At 41.1% G+C, this 23,603-nt stretch overlaps 1 protein-coding gene across 5 annotated transcripts in view; it reads left to right on the forward strand.

Moving 5' to 3' along the window:
• The window catches only part of mon2 (MON2 homolog, regulator of endosome-to-Golgi trafficking), a 39,012-nt gene that overhangs the window by 12,308 nt on the left and 3,101 nt on the right, over positions 1-23,603 (forward strand). For 2 of the 5 annotated variants that reach the window (XM_037106907.1, XM_037106911.1), the window contains exons 4-33: positions 1,581-1,712; positions 2,167-2,296; positions 2,855-2,952; positions 3,322-3,447; positions 3,729-3,923; positions 4,298-4,422; positions 4,949-5,085; positions 5,372-5,525; positions 6,124-6,314; positions 6,653-6,734; positions 6,900-7,081; positions 7,679-7,791; positions 8,786-8,890; positions 9,277-9,357; positions 9,461-9,534; positions 9,916-10,006; positions 10,111-10,212; positions 11,290-11,292; positions 12,180-12,290; positions 13,603-13,778; positions 13,977-14,139; positions 14,791-15,084; positions 15,432-15,630; positions 16,328-16,971; positions 18,212-18,355; positions 19,284-19,301; positions 19,849-19,977; positions 22,962-23,152; positions 23,237-23,297; positions 23,386-23,509. In XM_037106907.1, the coding sequence (XP_036962802.1) occupies positions 1,581-1,712; positions 2,167-2,296; positions 2,855-2,952; positions 3,322-3,447; positions 3,729-3,923; positions 4,298-4,422; positions 4,949-5,085; positions 5,372-5,525; positions 6,124-6,314; positions 6,653-6,734; positions 6,900-7,081; positions 7,679-7,791; positions 8,786-8,890; positions 9,277-9,357; positions 9,461-9,534; positions 9,916-10,006; positions 10,111-10,212; positions 11,290-11,292; positions 12,180-12,290; positions 13,603-13,778; positions 13,977-14,139; positions 14,791-15,084; positions 15,432-15,630; positions 16,328-16,971; positions 18,212-18,355; positions 19,284-19,301; positions 19,849-19,977; positions 22,962-23,152; positions 23,237-23,297; positions 23,386-23,509 (4,375 nt within the window). The remainder of the gene's footprint in view (positions 1-1,580; positions 1,713-2,166; positions 2,297-2,854; positions 2,953-3,321; positions 3,448-3,728; positions 3,924-4,297; positions 4,423-4,948; positions 5,086-5,371; positions 5,526-6,123; positions 6,315-6,652; positions 6,735-6,899; positions 7,082-7,678; positions 7,792-8,785; positions 8,891-9,276; positions 9,358-9,460; positions 9,535-9,915; positions 10,007-10,110; positions 10,213-11,289; positions 11,293-12,179; positions 12,291-13,602; positions 13,779-13,976; positions 14,140-14,790; positions 15,085-15,431; positions 15,631-16,327; positions 16,972-18,211; positions 18,356-19,283; positions 19,302-19,848; positions 19,978-22,961; positions 23,153-23,236; positions 23,298-23,385; positions 23,510-23,603) is intronic. The other 3 variants (XM_037106908.1, XM_037106909.1, XM_037106910.1) reach the window with 3 other exon arrangements.

Below are 23,603 nucleotides of genomic sequence, written 5' to 3' on the forward strand. Positions count from 1 at the left end.
TGATGTTTTTTTGAGTTATTGAGCAAATATTCCCAAAAAAGGCCCATTCTCCAGAGCCTCATGTGACATCTTGTTGCCTGCTTTGTCTCTTCAAAACAGCATCTGATTTATAATTATATAAAAATCTGGCACCAGCTGTTGTCTTTTCATTTTTACTTCGTAAATGACCATTATAATTGGATTTATTTATTTATGTTAACTAATCGTTTCAGCATGAATCCACTTCTGTTCTTATTGTTGTATAAGTTGACTCCTCAAAGATGCTGACTATGATAAAGTCACTTATGTTGTGGCCTGCTTGAGTGGGTGGTGGTTGAGTCCTTTGTTCCAAGAGCAGCTCAGCATGACTAAGTGTGGCAGATTTTTCTCAGCAAGTCTGATGTTTCTGGGAATGTCTCTTGGCTTCAACGATAGCATTTTGTTATTGTGTCTTTTTTTATTCCTCTTTGCCAGAGGTCTTCATCCTTGTCTTTGAGCGGCTATTAACACATTGTTGCTCCCAACAAACGTGTCTAAACATTGAAGACACACACTTCACATACTCCTCAAGACACACTTTCTCTAATCTAGTAAACATTGTAACTCCCCTCTTTTCTCTTGCCAGTGGCACTCCACTTTATCAGCAGCTCTGAACTGCAGGGTTTAAAAAACAAGCTGATGGGCTCATAAGACAAAACCTTAGTATCGATTATTAAGGTGTCACTGGAGACTTTCATGTAGAGAGAAGGGGGTGATAGAAAATGCGATTTTGTTTCCTTGGGGGAGGGGAGAGATCTGTTCAAGGGTTTTGAAAGAAAATGTTGGAATAGGACCGAACAGACACGTAAGTGCCTATAGTGATTGCGCTCCTATTTGGTGGTGCCCAACACCCCAGGAACAAAACTGTCAACATTAGTAATATCTAGGCAACAACCTTTGCAATGAAAACACTACTAATTATAATTGTTTTATATGATTATGTATTTCCTATCTTTTGGTTTAGGACTGTTGGTCAGACATGAAGCAATCTTGTGTTTGTATATTTCATAGACTAAATAATTCATTTTTAATCCAAACAATAATTGGCATTGTTAGTCCTAGTGTGGATCAAACAATTTCAAAAACTCAGGTATAAATAGGAGATTAACATGTTTCTTGTTTTCTTTTTTAGTAAGTAATGAGTCCTTCTATGACTCCAGAGAGTCTTTCACAAAAGAGCAGAGCTCATAGCGGTTGCGTGACGGGTGCTTGTATTTTGGACAGTATGACCTAAGAAAGGACGTGCCGTGTCACTTACTGTGAGCATCAAGTGACATGATATTAACTGGCAGATAGAGTTGGTGTTATTGAACTTGTGTGATGTTGTGACCCCTAAGCAGGCGGCAGCAGCTGGTCCCACATGTTTGTATTTTGTGCGTGTTTCTGGTTTTGGGTTGTGTGACCTCAGGCTGAATTTCTGGCTCTTTCATTCAATCTGACAGACTACCAGCTCTGATACTGCGTCATGAGTTGAACTACATGTGCATGTGCGTGATCAGTAATATGCTCAGATTTGATAAGATCAATGTAAGCAGCTGATGATGTTTTTGTGTAAATGACAGGCAGCTGCGGGGAACATCATCAACATGTTGTGGCAGCTGATGGAGAATGGTTTGGAGGAGCTGAAACTTTTACAGACAGTGCTGGTCCTGCTCACCACCAACACAGTCGTACATGATGAAGTCCTTTCCAAGGTACAAGAACAGTTTTACAAACTATTTGTGTATATACTGTATGCCTTTCTCTTTTGTGTCTACTCATGGACTCAGAGCCTTGCAGATGCCCATGTAACTAAGTTCTGTTGCAGTGAGTCATCCCTCAGCCATTATTAAATTGTGCCTGTAATGTTTAATTATGCCCATGAATAAATATGTGTGGTATCTTTGCTCCAGTTTGTGCAGAACCATAACACCGTGCCAAATGCAAATTATATAGCGTATAAACTGTATACTAAGGACTCATTCTGTTCACATTAATTTTGTCACTCCTGTTTTACTCTGTGATGTTACTCATCCAGTCCTTTATTTTACGCCTGCTGAAGATGGACCACAAATGCAGTATCATTTATATAAGGCACAGTTTGCACTACATATATATGATGTTTATGTGCATATGCTACATCATACTTTCATGTTTTGTCCAACACAGGCCATTGTGTTGTGTTTCCGTCTGCACTTCACCAAGGACAACATCACCAACAACACAGCAGCTGCCACCGTCAGACAGGTCGTCACCGTGGTCTTTGAGAGGATGGTGGCTGAGGACGAGCGTTTCAAAGGTCGGAGGGAGAGTGAAGTTGTTGCTATCTCAGGAAAAAAATGGATTTGATAGTGATGGATGTTGAAACATTGCTGGATCGCAATATTTTCACAGAGAAATGTGACATCTGGACTAGATGGAAAATGGAAAAGCGAGAGACATTGTGCACTGATGAATACGTTTCTTTATGGAGTACAGAGTAGGATACAGGTTACGTATTGGTTTTATGGAAGCCAAGCTTAAAAAAAAAAAAAAAAAAAAAAGATAGAAATAGAAAGTTTCCTGCAATTTCTTTCTAACGTAAATTACCACTACTACTGATTTCAGCAGCGGAATAGGGCTGCAACCAACAATTCCTGATTTCACAATTAATAGTTAAGTCTGTAAAATGTCAAAAAATGTTTGAAAGAAAGTGTAAAAAAATGTGGTGGAGAAACAGCTTATGAACTGGTAATAAAATAAATATAAATTTGTGATGTGTATGTACAAACCGGTCATGATAAATATAGGACATTTTGTACTCTGAATGAGTTGCATATAGGCCTGAAATAAACGTTTCATCTTATTCACCCCTCAGGCATTGTGGAGCAACAGCCTCCAGTCCAAGGAAACACCAACAGGCGGTCTGTCAGTACTCTGAGGCCAAGTGCAAAAGATGCATACATGCTGTTCCAGGTATGTCCACCAGGGGACAGCAGCCTTCTACACAATGTTTTGCCCTCATGGCTGTGGTGAAACCTTTTGAAAACATGACTCATGATCATTTGTGGACTAGAGAGAAGCAGCACGAAACTGCTTCAGTAATTTTTAAAGGGGAAAATAAGTTCCTGCTTTCATCTTTGCAGTCAAGTGAAATTTGCCAGAAGTGATTCAAAGGTCCCTAGTCTCCAAGTCCTCTGTCATTCCTCAACCAGCTCTGAAACAGTGCAGTCACTGAGCTCTGTTGGGAAGGATAAGCATGACCACACTAAAGTGCAACCACTGTGATGTGTGTAGGACATAACACTCCATTGTTTTCAAACACTGTTGTGCACCTCCCTGCAGGACTTGTGTCAGCTGGTGAATGCTGATGCCCCCTACTGGCTGGTAGGGATGACAGAGATGACCCGGACGTTTGGCCTGGAGCTGCTGGAGTCTGTTCTCAATGATTTTCCAGGGGTGTTCCTACAGGTAGATATTATGGCTCATTAGAAAGAGAATTTAGAAATAGCACTCCAAAACATGCTGGCCTCAAAGATAATGACATAAATGTGTTTTCCTCTTAATTTATTTCTAATTTTTATCAGACATTTCAGAATTTTCTTTTGGTCCGATTCCCGTATGTTTCTTATGAGCTTAGCATCAGATATTATGCGTCTCAGTGCAGTGAAAAAATACTCTTTAACAGTAGTGTGTCTTGGTGTTAGTGTGCTCAATCTGATCCCCACTCTCATTCTTTGTTTCCAACCCAGCACCAGGAATTCAGTTTCCTGCTGAAGGAGCGAGTGTGTCCCCTCGTAATCAAGCTCTTCTCCCCCAACATCAAGTTCCGGCAGGGCAGCAGCAGCGCCGCCTCACCAGCACCTGTAGAGAAACCTTACTTTCCCATCTGCATGAGGCTGCTGCGGGTTGTCTCAGTCCTCATCAAGCACTTCTACAGCTTACTGGTAAGGAAGCGGTGTGAAGTGACGGTTGACTGGTCAGAAATGATGGATGGAGTAAGGGATTTTCTTCAGCACAGAGCTGATACACTTAATTGATCTGGTCTGATTAACATTGGATTAGAGAGCTGCAGTTTTGTCTTAGTTCTGCTTCAGGCACTTTAATGAGCTTAACTGCATCTAAGTAATTAAGCATTGCAGCTGTTTTTTATTAAGCGATACTCTATCAATCCTTGAAAAATGAAAATGTGTCTTTTGACCAACTCAGGCAAGAAGCGTAGTAAGCTACTGAATAGCTTAATCGAGGCCCAAAGAGATTCAGGGAGGCAACGCTGGCCAAATATCTGTCCCATTCTGATATGTGTGTGTTTGTTTTGCAGGTGACTGAGTGTGAGATCTTCTTGTCTCTGTTGGTGAAGTTTCTGGATGGCGAGAAGCCACAGTGGCTGAGAGCTGTGGCTGTGGAGTCTGTCCATAGGCTTTGCGTGCAGCCACATTTATTACGGTAAGGAATATTAAGCTACACAAAAAACAGCTGCACATTTTATTTAATGAGAGTGAAAACTTTAAAATGTTTTCTCCTGTTTAATTTAAATATGAACTCTATACACTCACACTATGTTGTATTTCACAGCTGCTCCGGGTGAAAAAAGACTGAGGTGCTTTGTGCATATTGCTTTATTGTAGCTAATCGTTCCTTAATGACTCTTCAGTTAGCAGCCAAACAGTGTGATGTATCTGGTCATAATACTTAATGTGTCTATAATTGCTGATTCATCTACCTCTTGATACAACAACAGAGGTTTAGCTATGCAGGAAAATAAACCTACAAAATCTAAAAGTACCACTGTGGTACAGGCCCCTGTAACATCCAAATCATATAAGCTGCTAGTATTCTCAGCTTTTCATACTACTGGTTCTGTCAACAGGATGTTACATAGGTTAAATGGTGTGAGTACAATAAGTATGCCATTATTATAGTTAGAGTGGCCAGTTCCTTGCTTACCTCTTGTGTTAATTTCCTTTTTTAGGTCATTCTGCCAGTCATATGACATGAAACAACACTCCACTAAGGTATTTAGAGACATCGTCAACGCCCTTGGCTCCTTCATCCAGTCTCTCTTCATCGTCCCCAATGCTAGCACTGCTGCTGTTAGTGCACCTGCTGGTCAGTTGATTTTTACGAATAATCAAATCCTCTTTTTGAGCTCTGTAAGACTGTGATACAGTAATGGGTGTATTGCTAATTTCAAAATATGTCCTTTATATTCAGCATTTAGGATTCCTGGAGATGTCAATGGGTTTTCATTTATATGGCTCTTGATTCTGTAGATGTCATTGAAATGTGTTGAAATTAAAAGAGCAAATTGTGTTTTTTGATATTTTACTTTTTTTCCCAATCTCATGCTTACGTAATTCCACTGCCATTACTTGTTTTTGTCTACTCGATTCAGGAGGGTCAGGTTCAGGGACGCAGGGCACAGCACAGGGAGGCCCAGGGACAGGAGGGGTCAGCGGCAACCTAACCACCCAGGCTGCATTTGAATACCGTGGTACCTGGATCCCTCTTATGACTGTTAGTGTCCAGGGCAGCGCCAAGGCCACATAGTGAGTGTTGTTATTACACAAACATCATATGACTGCCTTTATAGTTTTTATGTAATGTGTACACACGTTTAAATCTTCTAACACACAGAACAAACGAAGAGTTGTTGCGATTATCAGCTCTGTGCTGCTAAGTGGCACAAACATGAGCTTGTAGCATCACCATTAAGTGCACTTCTCCTGCGAGCAATAATCAGTGACTTCGCACTGAACAACAGGGGATCATAATAAGGCAGAGATCAAAGTTTCAACCCTGCATGTGAAGTGAAAATGCTATCGTCATTAGTCTTTGTATTTTCAACGGAAAGCAAGTTTTAAAGTGAAGGGAATTGTAATAGCCAGAAGCCTTCCTCTGTCAAAGGGAGGTGCTGTCTCAATTACCCTTTCTGATGTTGTGAAAATCTATAAAATCTGCTTCCTGTAATTAGGCTTCTTGCTTTTAGTTTTGGAGGCTGGACAGAGCTGACTCTTTTAATAGAGATACACCCACACATTTAACTGTATGGATGGATCTTGTTATGTTAGTGATCATTAATTTATGAACAAAAATGTATTTCACACCATTGTCTCATTTGTTTTCTCCCTTTTTGTCACCTTTCAGTTTAGAGATGCTGGACAAGGTGGAGCCCCCATCCATCCCAGAGGGCTATGCCATGTCCGTGGCCTTCAGTGCCCTGCTGGACCTGGTGCGGGGCATCACCTCCATGATCGAAAGAGAATTGGCCACAGAGGAGGAGGCAGCCGCTGAGTTCAGGGAGGCTCATCCTGATCAGGAGTGGCAGCCACAGCCTGGTGAGAATAAACAGGGTGGGAGGAAGACAAACAGGTTCTAAATAAAATATACAGAGATAACTAAGCTTCAGGAGGTGCAGCAAAGTGAAACAAAATATCTGTGTAAACTGTACACACGTTTACTGTCTGTGTTAAACTGCATAACAGCCAAACCCATCAGGATTCTTGTGGTAGCGCGTCTATGACCCCTGGTGGCCATTATTGTGCCTTTGTGTCATGTATCTGTCCAAGTAAGATATTCAAAATGGGGGCCTGTTTTGTTTCTTTTCCCTTACTATTTTAACAGAAGTGAAGTGCATCCTGAATAAACTCACAAATGCTTTGTGGTTCTTTCTCAGGAGCCCACCTGGTGTGGGAGGAGATGGTCAGCGCCTGCTGGTGTGGTCTGCTGGCTGCTCTGTCTCTGCTACTAGACGCAAGGTAAGTGGGCTCTTTTCAATAACTGCTCCTTCACCAGTCATGTTGGATGCACACTTTTGGAAATCAAGCAGTAGAGAATGAATTGTTCACAAACTGAGAACATTTTGAATGTGTTCAAATGTGTTTCCACTTACTTTGTTACCCCATCTTATCCCGTCTCTTCAGCACCGATGAGACAGCCACAGAGAACATCCTGAAGGCAGAGCTCACTATGGCCTCGCTGTGTGGTCGTCTGGGCCTGGTGACACCTCGTGATGCCTTCATCACAGCAATCTGCAAGGCGTCTTTGCCACCACACTATGCCCTGACTGTGCTGAGCAGCAATTCTGCCAACCTCTCAAGCAAAGGTACGGCACAGATATGAACATTAAACGGCTGAGATTGATATGTAGAGGTGCCATACTGTAGGCATCCAAAATTCAATACATAACTGTACCACACACAGATAACACTCTGCCTTAAGACCCTGAGGATTGCCTCTGGTCATGTGTTTTTTGTGTTACACTAATGAGCACCTTGGCTGTTTCAAATGGTTGGACGTGCATGCAGAGAGCTTGACATGTAAACTGTTGAACTGTTGGTACCTCACCTGTCCCTGTTGCCCTCCTCTTATTGCATTAATCCATAACTTTTGCCCGTGGCTTCTAATTAGGAACCAAAGAGAACGTTTCTGGAGAATGTAGACAGACACGCACGTACACATGCACACACACTGCTCTCAAACCAACCACTAAGACATTCATTATTTGCATATTAGCTCTTAGAGATAAAGCTTGCAAATTGGGTCTCAACTCACGATGAATGTTTGCCCTGGAGTTAATTAAGAAAGCTTTTCTTGCATGTCGTAAGCTTGGTACAAAACCTGTCTGTGTGTATTACGGGCTTTGATTTAAAGACTCCTGTGTGTGTTTGCACATGTGTGTTTCTGCCTGTATTCTCCACAGCCTATTCAATCCAGGGCCAGAGTGTGCAGATTATCAGTCCCTCCAGTGAATCTCATCAGCAGGTGGTGGCTGTGGGGCAGCCGCTCACTGCCCAGCCCCAGGGCACTGTGGTGGTAAGGACACACTTGCACACACGTGTACGAAGCTATGAAGAAGCAAGGATTACACTTGACAATTAACATTTTATTTAATGTTGCAGTTTCATAATAATGATAATGAAAATAATAATAAAAAACAGATGTTACAAAGTGCCTCACAGGACAATAAAAGCAAAACAAATGTAGCAGTAATAAATGCAATAAGATAACTATCAAAACTGAGCAGCACAAAACATGTCTGTGATAATTTGATAATAAATATAGATTTAAAAAAGTATAAGGAGGTTTCCAAAAACAAAGCTGACAGACATCTCATAATCAACAGTTTTCTGCAAACCACCACGTACAGGAAAACTGTTGCTGTTGAAGAGCCTAAGTAGCCTAAATAATCATAAAGAGAGCTGCAGTCCTGACCTGAAAGTCCATGGCAAGACAGAGCACAAATGAGTTTAAGAGACCAGATGGGCTTCAGACAATTTCAAGAGCAGAAAAACATAACAAGACGAACTTTGAACTATGATTTGACTAGTATTAAGTATTTATGAGCAATAATGTTGAAAGTATAACCCTAAGAATCAGGTACTTAGATCACAATGCATAAGAAGGCAATCTCATACATTGTCTCGGACGTTTACACTCAGCCATTACACAGAGATGCACCCCTACTCTCAAATAAAATAAAACGCAAAGGAAAGCCATTTGTATGCAGGTTGTCTGTGTTATTAATATGCATAATGTGCACAACACCCCCATTTATAATAACGCCCACATAAAAACAGACAGTTACTCTCAAGGCAAAATTTATGTCAGGGACAACTGTGATGAATAAGGGCAAGTCGCTTTTGTCAAAATTCCCTTGAGGACAATAGTAACATTTCAGAACACGTGGACACATGACCTTGACCCTGACAGCACATTATGTGTGCTGTAATTAAAATTTTCCCCATAGTAATAATAACGTTGACATTTTTTTTCCTTTACGTATATGTATTTTGTCCTCTCCTGTCAGCTGACTGCCAAGAACATCCAGTGTATGCGAACCCTGTTGAACCTGGCCCACTGCCATGGGGCCGTGCTGGGCACCTCCTGGCAACTAGTGCTGGCTACACTGCAGGTACGACTACCACCTGGTATCACACATGTATGCACACACTTTTATCTAATCAGACGTGGTAAAATAGACAGTTCACATTCTCTCTCTCTCTCTCTCTCTCTCTCTCTCTCTCTCTCTCTCTCTCTCTCTCTCTCTCCACAAATAAATGTTTTGTTGCACTGTTCATGAGAAAAGAAATGACAACAAGAATAATTGTTACAAACCAAACTATTTAAATGTGTTACTTCATCTGGTTTTCTTTTGCTTTCAAATAAACAAACAAGAGCTGATTTGGATTTTAAATGTAATCATTCTTAACTCATTTACATTTCTAATGAGCATAATCTACTCGTGTGTTAGTGTACATAGCTTGTCTGGCCCTTCAGCTTCTCACTTCTCCATTCTAGCACTTAGTGTGGATCCTGGGGCTGAAGCCGGGGGTGGGCGGTGCCCTGAAGCCTGGCAGAGCTGTGGAGGGACCCAGTACAGTGAGTTTTATGGGAACTGTACTCAGGAAGCATTGTACTGAATGTCTCTTACCTTTATTGTTGAAGGCCATGAGTTTACTGGTTGTGTCTTTAACCTGAACAGGTGCTAACCACAGCCGTGATGACAGACCTGCCCGTCATCTCCAACATCCTGTCCAGACTATTCGAGAGCTCACAGTAAGGACCATTCTTCCATCTGTGAAAACAAACTTAATATAGAAACTACCAGTACTAATCAGTATTCTCTGAAGCAGTTGAATCGATTTAAGACATATTCTCACTAACAACAGCCTTATGGGCATGCCCAATGTATTTTTTAAAACCTACTGTGTGTTGTTTGCAGAGGAGTTAGACATAATTAATGATAACATTTCATGTCTGAATTTTTCTACTCAGGTTTGAAAAAGTTTAAGATACTAGAATAAACATACTGGAAAGAACAGCGGATACTATTGAAAATCTGAATTATTGATATTTACAACTGTTCATGCCATGCATAATATGAATATTAGTATGATATACTTATGATATGCTTTATGTAATGTTTTTGTGATCTAGGTACCTGGATGATGTGTCGCTGCATCACCTGATCAACGCGCTCTGTTCTCTCTCCCTGGAGGCCATGGAAATGGCTTATGGAAATAACAAGGTAAAGTCTTACTGTATGTTAGCACAAAGTGAAACTGTCTTGCATGCATCCATCAGCAAGGTGCCCCTATTTATATACTTTCTGTTGTCTTGTCTCGGTTTCAGGAGCCGTCTCTCTTTGCTGTAGCCAAGCTGCTGGAGACAGGCCTTGTCAACATGGACCGTATAGAGATCCTGTGGAGACCTTTAACCGGACACTTATTAGAGGTAATATCTATTTATAGCTCCAACCGACAAGGTGTTCTAAAACACTACATTTCATTCACACTTGGTGAAAGATTGAAGATACAGTATATAAATATGAAATAATTTTGTCAACCAAGGTCTTAATCGCTTTAGAAGTGCATATTTATTTAACGTGTTACACTTCATCTATTACTGTATAATAATTGTACAGGGAATTAGACCTGGTAAACTAGACTTAGGGGGAAATGTTTGAATTTGGAAACAGTAATTATCTTTTTCCATTGCTGATGATCTCGTTGGAGAAATTTGGAACCTTCTATTCAAATAATGAAAGCCAGAAGCTGAAAGAATGTCAAAATTGCCCCCTTCTGCTAAACCCTTTGGGTTACTTTATCCAGCACCAAGTCTCTAATAATGCCCTTTTTTCCATGGAGTCTGCCGCACATGAGCCCTGAAAGTTAAACTGAAATGAAATTATAGCTGCAAGCAGCAACACAGAGACTGAGCTCCGCTCTAGTGGTTTAGTCATGAAGGAGAAAAATAGCCGAGGATGCTTTAGAAGGGTTTTTAATGAGAATTACAGCTTTTGATAAAAAATTATTTTTTTCTTCTTTTTTTTAATTTAGATGATTGTTATAGCAGAATTATTAGCAGAGTATGTAATATGACTTGACCAGAGTTTTGTTTATGGCTCATCAATTCTAAGACAGAAAGAGAAATCCCCATGCATACTTTGACTGATGAGACAACATGAGGGTTTTAAAATTACTTTTATAAAATGTCTGATCTAAAGTTGAATCCACTGCTTTCTGAAATGTAAAATGACAGATGTGGAGAAGCCTTGGCAGATATATCCCTTGCTACCAGCTATCGATTTAAGCCATTTGAGCTTTGTTCAGTATTTTTGTAGATATATAGATATATTTTAAGATGACTTAACTTGAGTTTAGTATATACAACACACTCTGTCATTACTGGAACCTATTTTCTCTTGCCTGTAAGAGGATTAATATGTGTGTTAAGGTCTATGTTCAGAGGTTTTCTTCATATTTTCTTTGTCTATCTCCCCTTTCTTTTGCACTCCTGTCTGTTTTGCAGAAGGTAAGCCCAGATTCCCTCCTACCGTAATCACTGGCTTTTCCCTATATCTTTCCTTTCTCCCAATCTGTTCTCTCTATCTCTAAGTCTGGCATCAACATGTCGGAGCTGATAGGGCGCTATGTCGAAATGTGTCCGTTTGCTGCGCCTCAAGTGTTTGACCTTACATTCTTGTGCACAATTTGCAATGTTAAGCTCTGATTTGTCACAGAAGCAGAATCTGAAGCTGTACCTGTGCCGTATACTTAAAGCAAAGTATACTTAGATAAAATGCAGCTTATCTTTCTTTGCAGGCTTATTCAAATTAAGTGCTTTTATGTTTTTGAAGGAAATGTACCAATGATCTCGCCTTTATTATGTCTTTATTTACAGATGCACATTATAATAAAGGTTAAGATTAAATGTGAGGCATTAATGATCATGTAAGAAGCCAAATTGTTAAATACACATGGAACATCTGGGTTATGAAAGGATACAGTTAAAGTACTGATTCCTCCTAGCAAAACAAATTTTCTACTCTTGAAATGCTAAACCCTGATGCCAGAAGAGTAAAAATCTGTTTGACAAACCTCTCTACAGACCAAAGATGATTCACAGATTAGCTGAAATGCTTTAAGCAGAAGACAGGTTTTATACCACATTAGTGAACTGCTGACCCCAGATTCTCAATGTGTATCTACACTAGCTTTCATGATTACATTGTCTGTCAGAGCATAAACTGTTGTCACAAGGGATCCCAGTCTCAATCACACAGTTCGTGGTTTATTTCACCCCCTTGCTTCACACCTACTTACTGTGAACACTGCTGGGAAACACAGCCCTGAACAGCCTCTGCATCGTTGTCGTACGCACGTGTCTGCATTTGTGTGTCAATGTGGTGTGCCCTGCAGGTCTGCCAGCACCCTAATTCCAGGATGAGAGAGTGGGGGGCCGAGGCGTTGACAGCACTCATCAAGGCTGGCCTGGCCTACAAACACGACCCTCCACTGGCTCAAAATCAGGTAACTAAGAACACAGGCGGTTGTGGACAAAATGAGAAAAAAGCAGGAAAACAGTCCATGTAAGGAAGTTGTAGTTTCCACTGTTACCATTTCGCTCTAAGCTCTTCTCTGTCCTAGGAACATTGCAGAGACACATTAGAAAGAGGTGTTGTTGGTCTTCGCTGGGTTTAACTTGTTTGTAATGCTGACATTTGAGAAATCTCCCCCGCTGTTGCAGTGTATGACATGATAGATAAGAGTGTGTTTGTGAGTGACAAGAGAAAGTGACTGTGACATTTCTGTTTTTCACATTTTAAGCGTTTGGTGCACAGAGTCTGCAACCTTCACCTTAGTGCGACAGATAAAGGGAATGGCACCGAGCTTATCTCAAAGAGGGCAGAAGAATTGTGTGGAGGTTAATGGGACAACACAGAGCCATATAAATGACGGCTGTCCTGCAGAAATGCACGATGCAATAATTCAAGGCCATTCTTTCACTGTGGGCAGGCTCTTACCACAGCTGATTGTTTTGTTAAAATACTGTAATTGTAATTACACTGGCTGTATCCAAACATGGCATGATATACAATTTGGAGAAGGAAAAAACAGAAATAGATTTGATTATGACTCAGTGCACACAACTAAAACCACTAAAATAAAAAACACACTAACAAGGGGTACCTTAGTTCATGCATATTTTTATCCACCAAAAGACCAAAATAATACCACCCCTAATGCTTCTATATATTAAAATACATTGTTTCTGTGTCTCAAAATGACTCAGGCATCTGCATTCATTATGTTCCTCCTCTTATTCAGGTTACTTTAATGTGTACCTGTCTATACAGTTTGTCACCCATGCTACTCGGAGAACAGCAAGTTTTCCATGGCTTGATTGTGGTAGAACAAATCAAGAACATGACAGCTGTGACTCATATTTAACAACTATGCCTGCATAAGCACAACAATGTCTGCCCTGATTTTAGCAGGACTTGGAAATTCGCAAACTCTGTGATAACTTGAGATATGAAAAAGATTTGTTGTGGCAGCTCTCAATGTCTTAAGTTTAGGTTGATTTGTTTGGGGGAGACTGCCTATAAAAGTTTCTCCCCCCAACTGGATGTTATAAAACAGAAAAATAAAGATGACTTTAAGGATGTATGCACAAGATTGAATTGTTTTAAATATATTAATTATGTGTGTGTGTGTGTGTGTGTGTGTGTGTGTGTGTGTGTGTGTGTGTGTGTGAGTTGTAATAGCCTCATTTAAAAAGTAAGGATTTCATCTTTTTAGATTGTCTGTCAGTTACGATATGCCTGTTATTTTCCTAAAGCGGCTGCAGCTTCTGTTGCTGAATCCCCTGAAGGAGTTGTCCAACGTGCTGCATGCAGACATCCGACAGAAACAGCTGGAGAGTGTCCTGCAGATCCTACAGAGTCAGGGAGACAGCCTGGGGCCCGGGTGGCCCCTCGTCTTGGGTGTCATAGGAGCCATCCGCAATGATCAAGGGTAAACAAACTGGGGAGGAGGAGAGAATGGAAAAGAAAGAGGACTTGACATATTAAGGTGTTGAAGTAATTCTTGTTGTAGGCTAATTGTAGGCTAATTGAAAATACTTGGTTTTTGAGAGCAATCCTAAATTTGTCTTGTAACTACACTTGAATTTACACCAGAAATAATTGTGTCATGCTTCTTGTTTCCCTTCAGCGAGTCATTGATCCGAACAGCCTTCCAGTGCCTGCAGTTGGTGGTAACAGACTTCCTGCCCACCATGCCTTGCACGTGCCTCCAGATCGTAGTGGATGTAGCCGGCAGCTTCGGCCTGCAGAACCAGGAGCTTAACATCAGCCTCACCTCCATTGGCCTACTGGTGAGATGACAGATCTCTTGTCTTTTGTGTTTCATGTGCAGACACATTGGCAGGATTCCTTGTCAGTGCTCTACCCTCAACTAATAAACTATAAAAGTACACTTAATCAGTTTGTCAGTTTTGGCCACCAGTAGAATACTGTGGTGTAACTGGTGAATTCCCAGTTGTGATTGTCTAACTATGAAGGTGAAGCAGAGTTATGCTAGCAGAGGATATGGTAATATATATTAAATATTAGAAACTTCCTGCCGTACTTACAGTATTTTTGCCACATGACTTGTTCGTTGGGCATTGACGGGCTGCACACTTTTCTTTTCCAATAGTTTTACAGCTTAAACATGGCACGTTTGATATAATTAGACAATCATACTATCACGTAATTCCTTGTTTTGCATTATTTTATCTAATTTAACAGCACTTAACCACACTGCTGACATTTTGCAGATACTTTGTACAGTATTCAGGTCATGCAAAACCCGATATTGATCTGTGGTTTGCAGGATTATTTCTCTTGGAGTGTGGCAGTTCCTGCAAGATTACTTTATGGTAATAGGATAGCAGAACTGCCAGAAGCATTTTACCAACCATCCTCTTCAATTCATGGCCCCACTCTTTCCCCCCACTTCCCTTCTTTTATTTTTTTACCCACAGTGGAACATTTCGGACTACTTCTTCCAAAGGGGCGAAGCCATCACACAGGAGTTGGAGCGGGAAGAGGAAGCTCTGCAAAAGCAGGCCCAAGAGAAAGGAGAGACTTTGAACAGACCATTCCACCCGGCCCCTCCCTTTGATTGCCTGTGGTTGTGCCTCTACGCCAAGCTGGGTGAGCTGTGTGTCGACCCACGGCCCGCTGTGCGCAAAAGTGCTGGGCAGACGTTGTTCTCCACCATCGCTGCCCACGGAACCCTGCTGCAGCAGCCCACATGGCATATTGTGATCTGGAAGGTAGCATGAAGGAATTTGTCATTTTCTTTTCATTTGGTTATATACTGGAGGTGGAGGAGGCAGTCATCAATATTGTTTGTGCAGAATACATAAAATAAATATGTTTAGTAAGGAAAATAACACACTTTCAATTCAAAATATGTGTTGTTTTTCTCAGATTGTCTGTAGTATATCAAAAGATCAATAATAACTTTCCATTGTATGATTACATTAGATTTATGCCTCTTAATAATGATATCATTTTAAATGATTGTAGTCTCAAATGTTGAGATAAATTTAAATAGGTGGCTGTTCTGTAATTGGCCAAATGCAATGGTATGCCGCTTCAACTGTCTTGTGGTACCTAGGTCCTGTTCCACCTGCTAGACTGCGTGAGGAAGTCCTCCACCACAGCAGACAAGGAGAAGATTGAGTCTGGTGGTGGGAACATCCTCATCCACCACTCGCGTGACACAGCTGAAAAACAGTGGGCAGAGACGTGGGTACTGACACTAGCCGGGGTGGCACGCATTTTCAACACGAGGCGGTATCTCCTCCAGCAGTTAGGTGAGCCGTGCATACTGTGCTCTTGAACCGAACCACTGTATGTGACACTGGTGTACAAACCGGTACAGTTTACTACAGCTGCCACAGAATTGTAAACAATGTGAATTTCATATTGAAATGTATTCCTAAACCTGTGCCAAGTGTAGCAGAGGTCCAGAAAAGGCCCAGCTGTTACTGCAATATTACCACACATTAAGTCATGTTAAGCCCCATGCAGACAGGATTAATATTCCAGGGAGATATGAATGATAAAACATGAGCTCCTCATTAACTGCTCTCATTCCTCTGAACATTTTAGCCAGTGCCAAATTACAAGAGGTGACTCATAATATACAACACATTCCCAGCCTACTACACATAAAATCACTTAGAGGAAGGCTGCTCTTCCCACACACAACCTAGAAAAAAATGAATAACTGTTGCTGGCAATATAATGTCACCGTATGGGCCTCCGAGGATGATTTTATGTCATTGAAATTAGGCTCATATTGATAAAATGTATTAACAGGACACTGTGTTTTTGACTGATATACCTGCATTTCCGCCGTAGTTCTCACTATGTGGTCTTTGTTAAATTGTTAGTTGCCTCATGTTGCCCTGAAACCTCACATATCAGCATGCTAATTGTCACACTTAATTCACAGTTGGTACATGCCGCTAATTGGCACTTTCACACCCTCCCATCATTTTGCTGCAGGTGATTTCTTCGAGGCCTGGGAGGTGCTGCTGAACCACATTCAGTCAGCTGCTCTCAGCAAAAACAACGAGGTCTCGCTGGCTGCCCTCAAGAGCTTTCAAGAGATCCTCCAGATAGTAACACCTGTGAAAGACTCGGACAAAGCAGGTGATGCATTTGCTGCTATGGGCGTCCCCCCGGTGCTCATTGACCCCCTCTCAGCATCTGGTCCTGGCAGACCCCTGGTGCGTTCAGATTCACTAGTCGAGAGGCTCACGCGGTACAACGGTGCTGAGCTGCAAGCCCCTCCCCCAGGGGAGGAGTCTGCCTTAGAAGATTCGGCTCTGTGGTGGTCGGCGTGGAACACATGGTATCGAACTGGAACAGACAGCACGAGGCCGCCTAGTGGGCCAACAGAGAAGCTCTCCTTTATCCCCAGCCAGCCTTTCCTCACAGCGTTGATCCAGATTTTCCCAGCACTCTACCAGCACATAAAAGCTAACTTTAGTATGGAGGATCTGAAGAAGCTGGGGGTCATCCTCCATGGGGCTGTGTCCGTGCCTATAAGCAGTGATGCCTCGCCCTTCATCCTACCCTCCTACACTGAGGCGGTGCTCACCAGCCTGCAGGAAGCTGTGCTCACCTCTCTGGATGTTTTGCAGAAGGTGGGCAAAAGAAATGTTTTATCAGTAGGAATGCAGCTGTTGTGAAGTTCTGGACTGAAACCAATCTTTAAAACAATAATTTGACCGATAGCTGGCACCGCTGGGTTTTTGTGTTGTTGCTTTTCTTTTTCTTGTTATTTATTCTCCCCCCTTTGTGCCAAGGACTCAAAGAAATCTTCATTATAACAAATCAGTTTAAAAGTAATACAGAGCACAAATTTAACCGTACTAATTTATGAAACAACCTGTTAAATGACCTTCTTTCACATAAAAGACTCTTTTTTGAAAAAAAAAACCTTTTTGGCAGGCTATGTAATGACCTAATCCATGATAAGAATGTCTCAGTACTTACAAAGACTTACAAACTAATAGCAAGGACACCAGCGCCGTAGTTCATGAATGTGGTACGGATAGACATCAGCCTCTGTCATCAGTGAATGTCATCTTATTTTCCCATCGGCCACTAGCAGTCCACAAGTCGAATGTTGCCTGAGACTGATGTTTGGTTGTTACATCAGTCAATCCCAGACTGGCAGCAAACAAAAATATGGGTAGAGGCCGATGGGTCTACACAAACTATAAAAACAAAATGTCCCCAGTTTTGATCCAGCAAGGGACGTTTGTTGTATGTCATCCTCACCTCGTTCTTTCTCTCAAGTAGATAAATGGAAGGTAGAAAACATCCTCTTATGTGGGAGCAGCCTTAATGCATTAATTTGATGTTATCATATAACTCACAACACTACAAATTAGATTTTAGGTTTCAATTGATGATTATTTCCATAATTTATAATTCTGATGATTTTTTTGTTTGTTTGTTTCGTCATCAAACTGTAAGAACAGTAAGTAGTAAGATGAGCTCTGGCCAAAGTGATGTCTTCCGATGGCTTGCTTAGTGTAACAAAATGGTCCAAAGTTTATTTTTCTATTGATATAAAACAGAGAAAAAACATTTATTCTAGGGACAATATATATTTCTTTATTATTTACTTTATTCTTTATTTTCCCTGGCTAATATACTTGATGTAAGTAACCAGTGAAAAACATTTGCTCCTACCTTTAATTGACACCTTTACTTGATATAGCAACTCCTTACCCTCCCTGTCGACCAAAAGGCATGACTTACCATTTTGTGTCAGCTCAGTCCAGGAAACAACGTGTCAGTCTGATAAATAATGCAATATGCACTCCTGTGGTGGATGTCAGCAGTGTTTGTTCCTCCGTTCCCTCCCTGCTGCAGGCCATCTGTGTGGGCCCGGAGAACCTGCAGGTCATGTACCCGGCCATCTTTGAACAGCTGCTACTCTTCGTGGAGTTCTCCTGCAAGCCTCCTCAGTACGGCAGAATGGAAACCAAACACGTGGCAAATGCCAAATACAACCAGGTAGGGGGAAATGGAATTGGCCGTATTCCTGCTTGGTTTTCATTTGCAACTTGTTTCGTTTTACAGTTTGTTTCATTCAAATGGATTGTGTGCACTGTTAGTCACCATCCTTCTCTCTTCAGCCATTTTTAACAAGATCATCTCTCTACTTTGATGTTCATGAAGCACCTGCTCTCCTTCCCCAGCTCAGTGTAGTTCAAATAAAATACCTATTGTGGCCCTTCATGAGATTGACAGGTTTCTCTGGACCCCCATTAGTAGCTCCAAGCTATTTCTTCCCCATATTCTCTCCCGTATGCTTCGTCTTACTGGCAGCAGGCCACAGAAATGTTCAGTTCAAATACAGTTCACATGAACTTACAGAGGACCTTGGTGATCTTGAGCAAGATTACTTCATTTAAGAAACAAACAAATAACTTATTTTCAAACCTGGTTCTGATATCAGTTATTACTCCTTGGTGTTCGTAAAACCTCTAAAATCCATAAGCTGCTTTGCTTCAGGGGAATGGTGAAAGTTGTCTTGCTCTTGCACTAGCAGGTTGGTACAGATACGCTTAGAACTGTTAGCACTACAATCTTCATGTCTCAAATACTGCATGTGGGGTCCAGACTCAGCCCCATCCTGGACATTTGTGTTGATTTGAATCTGTTTAAATTGTTTAAGTTGGTGGATTAAACAAAATCCCCAGCTAAACAGATGTTATGGGTGGTCTTTATTGCCTCACTGGGTTTTATCCAGCATTGTCAGATTGCCTCAAATGTCCTTGGTGCTAGGAGTGAGTGTTTTGTCCCCCCTTAATCTTTCCTGATCAATAAATTTCATCCAGCCAACAACAACAATGCAAATTCGATTCAACATAAGCACCAGTTTAATTGCAATCTTCTCTCATTCTGTTTCTTGGGACTACTCACTGGATAACCATTTTAGATCCAGCTGTTTGCACCGGTGAGTTCTGTCATCTCCTTCAGCCCCCTCTATAGTTTTACTAAGATGTGCTGAATGGTGACGACCTACCCTCTGCGGTAGATGAGAAATCACACCGCATGGTAGGCTCTTATGTCTCATCTGCGTCTCTCACTCACTCCATGCTCCCCCTCTCTGCCTGCCACTAATTTGGTGGTTATGCCTCTGTGTGCACAGTCCCTGTGCAGTTCCATTTTCAGTTGATTTTGTGTTTATGGTGTTGTTCATATGCACTCATGCGGTTCTGTTACTATTTCTTAAAGACACACTTTGTAGTGTCCAGTCATTTCTTTTGGCTACAACTTTTGAGTTATGGTACTCATGTAAGCCTAACAAAACCTGAAACTGTAACTTTAAAATACATTTGTTTGTTACTTGTATGCTTATACAAAGTGTGTCTTTAAAACAAACTGCTTTCAGTGTTGCGCTTCCAAAAATGTAGGCATTAGACTTTTCAGATTTGTTTGACTGATGTCTATTCCTGTTTTGTTTTTTTTCTCTCTCTTGGTAAATCCTCTTGCCCACGCAGGCGGAATGGGTTGCCTTAAACTATGTGCCCTTTGCTGAGCGCTCCTTGGAGGTGGTGGTGGACCTGTACCATAAAACAGCGTGCCACAAAGCTGTCATCAATGAGCAAGTCCTGCAGAACATTATCAAGGTATTTTTTTTAACCCTATAGGGATTTTATGATTTCTATGGTCCCGAAAAATTATAACGGAAACAATAAGACAAAGTCAACGAAAAACTGTTTGGATGCAATGAAATCTCAAAGAACAGATGACAATATAAAAGGGGCAGACTAGAAAGAATTATTTAACGATTCAACAAATTAACTAACATAATCAACCAAATGTGAAGAAACAACAGTGCTGCAGGGATGTCTACTGAAGTCAGCGTGCAAACCAGCTAGCCCATCCTATCCTGTCCCATAACATCACTGTATACCTCAAGAAGAAAATACAGTTGTCAGTTACTGATGATTTGCTGCCTCATATTATTCTGGGCCATAACTTCCCATTCTGGATGCATTTTACAAATTACACAAAACAATCCAAAACTTTGGTTCACATGTGCGTTCTCTCTAGTGGGGATGAATGTGTTAACGTTAGGCTGGAGGCAGCCTTGCGGCCTAATTGTGTTCATTTAGTTTTTTTGTGTTTTAGCTCTAGCCTTATAAGGACAATGAGTTCTTGAAGTAACTTTGACTTTCTCCTGGCAACCCATTGAGCACCAGTTATTGCTGCATATGTGGTTTGGTGTTATGAGAAGGTTTTGTTATTTAAAGAGTGTATTAACACAGGATCACACAGGGTGGGGTATTGCTGCCATACTGCTATCTATTGGATTAAAATCTATAGGCATACCTTATCAGTTGTGTCAAAACAGCTTTTTTTTCCATTAACTGACTGAGGCAAAGCACCAGCTTTGGCATCACAGTGTTGATTTTCTCTTCAAGCTGCTATAATCGTTATTTTCATATCAACAATGGATCAAATGACTACATGTATCTGAAAGGGGGCCGCTCGTAGTGATGAACCTACTGAGAAATTACCACCCAACTCTGCAGTCAGTTATTTAAGTCACTGTTTCAGTTTTTAAACCCACAGCATCACTGTTTTGCTTCTCTCTTACTGCTCCCATCAGAGTCATTTTTGGTTGCCAGGTTCAGCTGTTTTCAGTGAAACGGCTCTAAAAAATCCTCCATATACAACATGCTGAGCATCATCAGCACACACAGGCTTAGTTACAAGCTGGTGAAAATAGCGACACATTTAGTGGCTAAAGAGCTCGACAATTTCATCAGAATGTAATAGTATCATAGGTTATTCCCCCCACAACAGTGTGAATGCCTGGAACTTTAAAATAGATCTGCTACGTCTTCAACAGCGAGTCAGTTTACAGTTAAATACATTATACATTTGACTATAAAAACAGTGACATTAGTTTTCTGGTTTTAACAGACAGTGTGCTCTAGCTCATCATTTGAAACATACAAGTAATAAAATGTTCACTGTCTTTTATTCTGTCTGCTGGATTTATAAATAAGCCAGTAATCGCTAAAATGCCAGTTAGTTATCAGCAAAAAAGGGGACATAATTTCAGTGTCCTCTTTATAGCTTGTTACGCCTCCCCGAAAGGGCCCAAGAAATCAGTTACTGAAGGGTTGAACAAACAGACATGCAGTATATATGAGGTGGCATACATAGCAGTATCGTACAAAGGTGCAGAAATGAGGTCAGAATGATCCTTGTTCAGGGTTTTATCTGTAGTCATGTCATGTCTTTTAACAGCCTCTAAGGGGCAGACGGGCCAACCATGAATGAGTGGGAAAATCTCTGACTGAAGCCCAGTTCCACTTCTCCCCCTACTCACTCTCACTCCGTTTGCATATTTGGGTGGAGGATTCACCACCAATACTTCCATTTCAAACCTGGTCGCCTTCAGTGGGAGTGGGTTACAAAGCCTTTCTTACGCTGAGTCTGCATTGGTGAAGGCTGACAAACCGCAGTCCTCTCAAGTGCAGCACCTCTTTTGTGTCTGGGATGAAAGACACGTCACATATAGCCACAAATTTGATCTCTGTGGGGATGAGTAATAAGTTGTTTTGCCTCTTACAGACATTTCATAGTCACACACACACATAGTTGAATAATTGTACGGATGTATAATGGATAATGGCACAGAGCTGAAACAACCTAATTATTGTACTGTTAATGAATGAGTATGCTATTTCCTCGTCCACACACCTACATCTTTGACAGTGCTGTGTATAAGATTATCTTTAAATATGAATTTATTCATCGGTGAAAGGCGACGGCATGCTAAAATTTGCTGGTGTATTTATACCCTCCGCCTCAATTAAGAGACCCGAGACTGTGACTCCACACAGAGTTACATTCTGTCGTGGAGTGGCAGGTTGTAGAGATTGTATGGGAATCAGATTGCTGTTGTTGTGTTGTGAGTTATTTCCTAAGAAAGATTGATGTAAAAAGAGATTCCAAGAATTGCTGTGTTCCTCGGTGGGACTCTCATGCCACTTGTCTCTCTGGCCTGATAGTTTATCTTTGAAACAGCAGACGTGAAGTGCAGGTGGTGTCGAATATTGGAAGCCTTTCTCAAACATTTTCGGTATGCATTGTGTCAAAAAACAAAATATTTTGTTTGTGTGAGTCATCAAAAGGCTTAGCTTTTTAAAGTTGGCACTGAGTATTCTGACACCTGTGTTTTAACTACTCTTTTCCCATAGTCAAAGTGAAGACATTTGATTTGCCAAGGAACTATTAAGAATGTTCCCTGAGGACAAATCTGGCCATTTCCCTTTTTTTGTCTCCAAAACAAGAGGCGGTACTTGTAAAGTCTCAACCTTGGGGGAACCCAGCTGCTCTTTGCAAAGAGGACTTTGTAATGAAGATGGTCCATCACTTGTTCTGCTTTCTGTAGACTTGAAAATGATCACTGCTGATACAAACATGTCTTTTGAATGTAAACTCTATGGAATAAAATCATACACTTCAGTATGAAAGAAAAGAAGTACTTCAGTTAATGGATTTTATCTTTTGTCTTTGTGTTTCAGTCTAATTATCTCTCATTATTGCATTCTCTTTTCTGGCTTATTCTCATTCCCTTTCTTTTCCCTTTCAGACTTTAAGAATGCCTTTGGGTTTGAAGTATGCCTGTCCATCAGAGAGCACCTGGAAGCTTGCGGTTTCATCTCTGCTCAAGGTGCTGTCTATAGGACTGCCTGTGGCACGTCAGCATGCCTCATCTGGGAAGTTTGATACTATGTGGCCAGAGCTGGCCAATGCCTTCGAAGACTTTCTTTTTACCAAAAGGTACAGATTTATACAATGTTAAAGTTACACAATTTGGAATCTTTAAGTACCAAACTCATTGTTATGATGGTTTTCCGTTTACAGCACACCTCCAGATAATCTGTCCATCCAGGAATTTCAGAAGAATGAAGCCATTGATGTAGAGGTAAATCATTGTTCCTAGTATCTAGTTTAATAGCGTGATTTTGCGATTCAGCCTACATCAGCATTATATTCTCCCTCGTTCATTTTAGGTGGTCCAGCTGATCAGCACAGAGATTTTACCATTTGCCAATTTCATCCCCAAAGACTTCGTTGGCCAGATCATGGCTATGCTCAATAGAGGCTCCATTCACTCACAGTCTCCGTCGTTCACAGGTAAGATATCATTTTTGCAGCTAAAATAATTCGACTGAAGCTGTATTGTTCACACATGTTCCTGACATTTATGACACGGCAGGGTGGCCAAGTG

This window comes from Acanthopagrus latus, chromosome 8 (assembly GCF_904848185.1).
Source record: "Acanthopagrus latus isolate v.2019 chromosome 8, fAcaLat1.1, whole genome shotgun sequence".
NCBI lineage: Eukaryota > Metazoa > Chordata > Actinopteri > Spariformes > Sparidae > Acanthopagrus > Acanthopagrus latus.